Source organism: Geospiza fortis, unplaced genomic scaffold, assembly GCF_000277835.1.
Source record: "Geospiza fortis unplaced genomic scaffold, GeoFor_1.0 scaffold281, whole genome shotgun sequence".
NCBI classification, from domain to species: Eukaryota; Metazoa; Chordata; class Aves; order Passeriformes; family Thraupidae; genus Geospiza; species Geospiza fortis.
In genome coordinates, this window is record NW_005054340.1 from 2962245 (window position 1) to 2970424 (window position 8180).

At 43.0% G+C, this 8180-nt stretch overlaps 1 protein-coding gene across 1 annotated transcript in view; it reads right to left on the reverse strand.

Moving 5' to 3' along the window:
- Positions 1–8180, reverse strand: part of MYO10 (myosin X) — a gene marked incomplete at its 5' end in the record, with an annotated part of 126993 nt that overhangs the window by 66693 nt on the left and 52120 nt on the right. Inside the window, 1 exon segment of the mRNA XM_031058256.1 lies at positions 6411–6598. Within this exon segment, the coding sequence (XP_030914116.1) occupies positions 6411–6598 (188 nt within the window).

Here is an 8180-nt window from a genome sequence, read left to right on the forward strand (position 1 = left end):
TAACAGCATTGTACCCTAAGCTGTGGTCTAGGTTCTCATTCAGCTGTACCTAATTCCAGTTTACTCCCAAAGAAAGGGGGTGCATTTTGGTCTTACTTTACCTTTTCCATTATATCAAGTGGGAATTTTGACTTTGATGGAGCACAACTGGGCTCCACTTTGGTGGAGCAAACCTAGATAATCTGACAGTCTTTTGTTGTGCCATTGCTGAGTAATTGCCCCACTGATTTTAGGTTACAACCAATATAATGATGCTTTCCAGTAAAATGCAAGGAAGAAAGGCGCCACCCATAAATACAGAATGACATTTCCCTGCAAATGAATGTCAACAATAACATTAGGGAAGAGACATTCAGGAAATATAATGAGACATCTTCATAAATGCCAATATGTTTCAGCAAGTGTGATTCATCCGTTATATTTATACCACATCAAACAAATTCTGTAGTGTTTTGTAAGTAATTTTACCATTGATGTTTTTTATGTAATTTTGCTGTTGATGTCTGGCCTTTTCAGTATTCCTTCCTTTTCTCTTTTCACTTATCTCTTCTGCCCAAGAAGAAACACTTAATATTCATTCCTGCATTCAATACTCACCATAAAAAACCATTTTTACCAGTAGTTGTGAGAGAGCTTCACAAACCCTTGCATTATTCTTGTCTAGTGCAATAAATTATCAAGTGATACACGCCTCTTGCTGCCTAATTCTCTCCCTCTGAGCCATGCATATAGCTCAACAGCAGGCACAGGGTGACACTGGGGATATCACCTCTGCCTTTGATACCATCCTTCCTCTGCCCCACCCGCTGTCCCCTGATCTGCAGAATCTGTAGTTCTATGGAAGCTGAAAGTTACCCCACTGTAACTGAGAGCCATTCTACAAGCAAGATATTCAAAGCTGATGGAAAAATATCTCCTGCACCTCTTTCTGGTACAGCTGGTATAATGTAAAATTACATGCTCTTGTTTTTTTCTCAGAACAGGAGAGACTCAGAACTGGTTTGATTCTGAACCTGCCCAGTGCCCTATTTTGACAGCTGCCAACTGGAGATGCCCATGGAAGACACAGATTATTTCCCTTCTGTGTTCTTCCGGCTTCCAGTTATTTGCTGTTCAGAGGCTTCCTGATCTAAATCTGGTTTTCACATGTCTTGTAACACTCAATATACTTATCTTCTATGAGTTTCTAGCCATACTCCCTTAAAAAGCAGATGGTTTTGTTCTTTCAGATCCACCTCCATTAGTTTCATTTGATACCTCTCAGTTCTCATGGTGGAAGGAGAAACCAACAATTCATCCTGGCACTCTTTCTGCTGTGCATGACTTGATGGTTAGTGCCCCAAATTCAAGGTGCCTGTCTCCATTAGCCATTTCCTATGTTATACTTTTTAAAATTTCCTCTGAACCACCTTCAGATCCACGAAGTCCAAAGGATGGATTTAGACAATGTTCTCTGCTCATTTAGTAGTAACCACTCCATTCTATTCTAACTTTTACAGCTACATGGGATCAATCTTTCAGAGTGCTTAGAAAGCTTCTGCCTACAAGGTCAGTAAAAGGGTGAATTTTTTAGTGGAACCTTTCCAGCCCATGAGTTTAAGCGCCCAGCTTGTTCCACATCACTAAGTTCAGGACTGTGAACATACTAAGTCTGACAGTAGGCCAGAAGGCCCCCACTTAGAAGATCTTTAGACTTTCTCCATGACTTGTTCTACGCAGGGCTAAGGGCACAGCAGCCTGGACTCAGGACTGCCACAGCATAAAAAGGGATCACCGAGAGAGAAGAGACTCCTCATTCTGAAGGATATAACACTAAATCATTTCCCTGTTCTGTCTGGGTAAGACACAGCAGAACAGTCTACAGTGGCTGCTAATCACTGACACACCAAAGGCACTGCTCCATGAGCACCTCTGGAAGCCCTAACCCAGCTCCTGAGGTCCAAATGACCAGGAGCCCCACATGGGGGAAGAGCCCAGGAAGGCCAAAGGGTACTTGAACTGAGACAGGAGGCCAACACATGTCTTGACCCTACCTCCTTTTGGAATTTCTATCAGCTGAACACCGCTGGAACCAGGAGTGATAGCTATACTTGTTCTTTTCTGTATCTTTTCTGCCCTTCTCTCTTTCTTCCTCTAATTCCCTCTTCTTGGAGCTTTGTGTAACTTAAAATTGGATGAGCATAGAAGGGCTAAGTTAATGCTTTGAGAAGTGTTTTGTGTTGATGGAATGCTGCTCTAAACCTTTGTAAAAATTCTCTGATTTTCTAAAGTTGCCAGTGAAGTTTTTTGTTGTTTTGACCCCTTGACAACATCTTCTCAGTACTTCTCCCATGCGTCTGAGTACACAAACAACTGTAAATCCTTTCAGGAGTCTCATCAAGTGAGGTTTTTGGGGCCTTACAGTCTGCTGCCTTTAAAACCCCAAGACAGATACACACAGAAAAAACAGGCCCCTTCAGCAAATGTACTTCATCAAACGCACATCTGAACTTTGGTGCATCAGTCCCACAAGGACACCACAGGTCTGGGTCCCATATAAAAGATTTGTTTCATACTGATTTTCAAGCTGAAAAACAGTAACAAAACGTTTCAGGCCATGAGATAATAATAACAGAGAGAAAAAATTGGTATCAAACTGATTTCCCACTCATGGCACTGACTTGAATGTCATACAGAGTGATGGTTGTGGCTCCCTTTACATTTCTCTGGGAGTGCTCTGACATGGATCAATTGCAATTTTATCTGAGAGAAGAGCATGTGTTTGCTTCTGCACAGACTAGATCACCTTAAACAGAGCAGCAAAAAAACCCCAAACCAAACCAAACCAAACCAAACCTAAAGATATTTTTCTATTCTTGTAATAAAGGCAAGGAAGTTTGAACTTGGTCTCAACTTGTGAACTTCAGCTAATCATGGGGCGGCTCAGCCCCTTTCCTGCACCAGGACAAGCTACTTGGCTATTGCTCAAATTAGATGGACTTTCTTCATGTTCCTGAGGTACCCAGCTGAAAAATCAGAAGATGTTTTTAACATGGTGGGCTTTTCCTCCCCCCTGTTTTAACTGAAACTGGACCCTGCAGTAATGTTTCAGACCAACATGAAACTGAGAATTTATTGATGCAGAAGTTGTTGTCCACAGAAAAAAACACTATTTTTTTCGGCCTGGGACAGTTAAAACACCATTTCACAACTACGTACATATTCTAATACACCAGTTGCATACAGCTTCTTCAGTGTGTTGTTTTGTTAACTTCTTAGGCTGCTAAGTCCTTTTTATGCAGCATTATCATTAATTAATGCCTTTTACACAGACCAATAAATAAGCATCTCTGGGTGATTCAATTTATCATCTCTTCTGTATTTCCTTCCTTTTCACCTCTGACCTGGATGGTTATACAGGAAAAATGGTCTCACATTTAAATGATATTCTGAGTTTTTCTAATTCGTGTTCTGCAATTCACCCTCTCACCCTACCCCAGCCAGAAAAATATCCCAATATTAATATTTTTCACAGGTTTTTGAACCCAAAGGCTGAAGAAAGCAGCTCCAAACCAAAGCTGAGCTAATTCTGGGAGCCAGCAGGGGGCACTTCAAGTCCAGAGGATCATCAGAAAGCGTTCCAAGAGCATTTCTTTGTGGGGCTGTTACAATTTGCTACTGAATGCTGAGATCCCAAGGTCAGGAGCAGCTCAAACTGCCTATCAGAATGTGAATAATTCCCTCATTTTAACCACTGTGTTTTTGAGATGCAACAGAATTTTCCTCTTCATCATCTCTCACATTATTTCATTACAATGCAAGACCAGAATATTTGTCCGAGCTACAACACTAAAGAGCTCCACTTGGCTACATTATTTTTCAAATGCCAGTAGTAACCAAGAAAGTTACAGTGAATGCAGTGATTTGTTGCAATGTCTAATTCTAAACCAGTAAAAGATGCAGGAATGACCAGGATGCTGAATTTGCCAAGCATACTGTTATACCTCCACTTCCTATGCCCTAAACTAGATATGTGACAACAGGGATCTTCCTAAGCTGTAGGAAGGCCATGGAAACCTTCAGTAATTAAAAAAAAATTCTATTCTGAATCCTTCACAGATAGAGCAGCTAATGCTCTTTCAGGAAAGCAGATTTGGCATTCAATTTTTTTAAATTGAAATTGCACATTTCCTCAATTTCTGCAGTAACAAGATACCCTCGTATGATTGTATTGTGCCACTTATCTGAAACACAGAACTTACACAAATCATTGTTTCAATCCATGGCCACAGTAAACAATTTTAAAAGGGATTCCTAATACAAAACTTCTCTATATTATAGCTTATCTGTACCAAAGCACATGGTTTACAGAGCAGAAAGGGCTGAAGACTCTCCTGGAACATCACACACTTCTGCTTATGTCCATTTTAGGACATAACCTCCTTTCCTCTTGGCAGATCGTGAGGAATTGGAATGAAAGGTAAGATACTGAGACTAGTACAAAATGGCAAAAATACCAATGGCCACCAGAAATTGTTTTGGTCCCTAAATTTGTGTACACAGGCTGTCCACAAGTAACTGCCTGGCAATAAAAAACAAAATAATGACTCCAGGTTAGCTATTGTCACATGACAAAGATCTCTGTGAATTTTATTTTTGCTTGGACTCTTACCTGAGCTCATCTTTATATGCACAGAACTATGTATTAAGTAATAAGAAGGAGAAATACAGTTAAAGAAAGCTGAAAAACATACTCTTCAGCTTTGTGTCACACACTCTTCAGGTAGGCACTGTGACCTGAGAGCCTGCAGAAAGTTGCAAGTCAGGCCTGGCTGTGTTGCCGCTAATCCACATTTCTAACAACAGCCTGGGTGCTGAACTACATACAGCAAATCCCCCTCTTATCCATGAAGCCTTGCAACCTGGCCCACAATCTGAAATGTCAGTAGAAACTGTCTATTGCCAAAGGTGCTGCTCTCACTGTGCCTCACCCCCTCTCTGTCCCGTGCTGCAGTCAGTCCTACAGCCACCACAGGGACTCCTGGGGAGGTCAGGAGACAGCCAAAATCATGCCAACTGGTGCCTGAAGAGCTCTGCATGTGTAACCTCGTGGTGCAGGAAGGTGACAGCAAGCAGGCCTAATCACAAAACTGTTGGGAAGGCAAGAGAGGAGAGGGAGGGGAAACACAAGGTCTCCTACCCCTCTGAGCATCACTCCCTGTCCGGAGCCCGGTGGCCGGGGCCATGCTGCAGTGACCTGCTCCTCCCTATCTGCTGGGCCAGACTTTGGTCTCCGTGCCTGTGTGTGAGCCAACACAGCTGAGCTGGCAGGCTAGGGAATGGGAACAGAGCTGGCTGCGTTTTCAGATCTTCTGGAGGCAGAAGGAAGGAGGAGCTGAAAGCAGTGAAAAGCTATTGAAATGCCAACTGCTCCCTAATGCACCCTCGGCCCCAGCCAGAGCCTGAACACCAGCGACACAGTGGTTCAAACGGGAAGCTATTAAATCACCATTAAATTAAGGCACAACAAGATTAGGCAAGGAAGATTAATCAGGCAGAATTAAGTGGCTGAAATGTGGAGGGGTTTCTCTTTTGCTATTCTTATTTACTGTATATCTCAAGAACTGGTAGGTTAAGTTTTTATTTTCCTCTCCATACAGGAATCAGGGTCTAGTGGTGACAAACTACTGAGCTGCACAGAGATGCTTAAACTGGTGGGAAAACACTTAGGGTAACATTTGATGTGTGAAGACCAAAAAATGCCCAAAAAATTCAACAGAGTTTTTTCATTAAATATAATTGTAAGATGCATTAAAAAAAATAATGTTTTCTTAGAGGTGCACAGAATGACACAAAACAAGTTCAGAACTCTCTTGAAACCGTGTTGTTTAAAAAGCCTGCTTTCTTTTGGAGTTCTCCCCACGTGGCCACAGCCATGCTCCCAAACAACCTTGAAAGGCTCACTATTGTATTTGTGGGGTGCCCCGATGATGGAAGGAATGATGAATCTGACTCCATGTTCTCAGAAGGCTAATTTAGTATTTTATGATACTATATTTTATAAAAGAATACTAAACTAAACTATACTAAAGAATTCAGAAAGGATACTTACAGAAGGCTAAAAAGATAATAACGAAAACTCATGACTCTTTTCAGAGTCCCGACACAGCTTGGCACTAATTGGCCAAAGAGTGAAAACAACCCCCAGCAGAAACCAATGAAACAATCACCTGTTGGATAAACAATCTCCAAACACATTCCACATGTGAGCACAACACAGGAGAAACAAATGAGATAAGAATTTGTTTTCCTTTTTCTGTGAGCCTTCTCAGCTTCCCAGGAGAAAAATCCTGGGCAAGGGATTTTTCAGAAAACGTGAATGCCACAGCTCACCATCAGGGGCACCCAGAGCAGCAGCAGGCAGCACTCACCTGATGAGGATGCACTGGTTGTCGTGGCGCTTCCAGAGGCAGCGGTAGCACTCGTTGGCCACGGCGAAGATGTGGGGTGGGATCTCTCCCATGTGGTGCCGGCTGTAGCGCTCCACAGCAGCATGGTCATACAGCCCTGGGATGCTCTTGTAGGGGTTCACCGAGGCCACTATTGAACCAATGTAGGTCTGCAAGCACACAGCACCCCCAGAGCTGTTAGCACACGTGTGGTGGAACAGATTGACACTCTTCTCTAACGACAGACAAAAAATACACATTTGCAAAACCATAACAATCCTTTGGAAAAAGGTGACCAGCAATTTTCCCTGATTTCTTCCTTTCAAGAGAAGCAACAAAAGGATGAAAGTTGTTCCCACCTCTGTCATGTCTCAGGCTTACCCCACCTATAACACTGAGCTTATTGACTGTACAAATCCCTGCCTTAATGCTGCTTACAGCTGCATGGTAATGCCTATCAGCACTGGCCTACAGCTGCTTCTCATGTGTCCTTAGGGACTTGCTGAACTTACTAAAAACCTGACTGAGCCCAAAGTTATGGTGAGAAGTCTGTATGTCCATGTAGAGTATCCAAGTCCTTCTCTGCTACTCACTTTTAAAACAGAAGTAACAGGCATTATGGCAGACACTAGGACCATAATATTTAGAATAGCAGGCTCTAAGAAAAGCGTGTGAAGTGGCAGATGCTCCAGAATCACTGGGTTTCCACAACATTTTTAGTATTAGTTGGATGCAGAACAGCAGCTGGCAAGTCATTAATTTCTATCACATTGCAATTAGAGATCACATCAGTCAAAACCACCCAGGTAGCAGCTTATGCCCATTCCAATTGCTTTAACTCATTAGGCTGCAGTAACCTGATCATTTCAACAGTCTACTCACAATGCTGTTCAATTTCTCCCTCACCTTCTGTCCACTTCAATATATTTTTCTAATAAAATCCCATTAAGTGAAGTAGGAGATAACATTAAGCATGCTATCTCCAGAGTTTCTGGGGCATGTGAAATTAATTGACATACTGTACAGCATGTGCAGTGTTACTTCTGCAGTACCAATTTCATTTCGTTAAACACCCTTTCTGCAGTTACAGGCAGGGAGCTGACACCTGGCTACAACAGTCCTGCTCTGGACTGGTGAAGAGCCAGGCTGGGCAGCCTCCAGCCCTGTAACACAGCCCCCATGTACAGACAGATGCCTCACCAACCCTCTCATCACTGACAGGAACCAGCTGTGAAGCTGACAGCAGGACTGGGGCTCTCTTCACCTCCACAGCCCCCTAACCAGAGACGGATGGATAAGGGGAGCAGCATCTTGCAAACCCCTGAAAGGCAGCCCCTTTCTCCCCCTGCAGCCTCCTTCTCTAAGCCACCACAGGGCATTCACTAAGACAAAGGGACCATCAGTTCCCCCATATTTTCCTTTCCCCTCTATCAGTCTCTTTTGCAGTATTTACAGCCCACATCTACCTGCCTCCCTCTTTTTCTCCTTAATTAACATGCAATTATCGCTGTGTGTCAGCTCTCCTTTCTCACTGCTACCCTGCTGTTATAACCCTCATTATCCACCTGTTCACCCTCCATCAGGCCCGACACAAATTGCAGCTTTGAGCGTTTGCTAAGGGAACTGCAGTGGTGCCCTTGAAATCATGACAATTTTATTAGCAGTAAGGGGAATATCCCTCTTCACTGTAACTCTAGCACCTTTTACAGAATGGTGAATTTTCAATCTGTGTGTTTTATAAAACCACCCCAC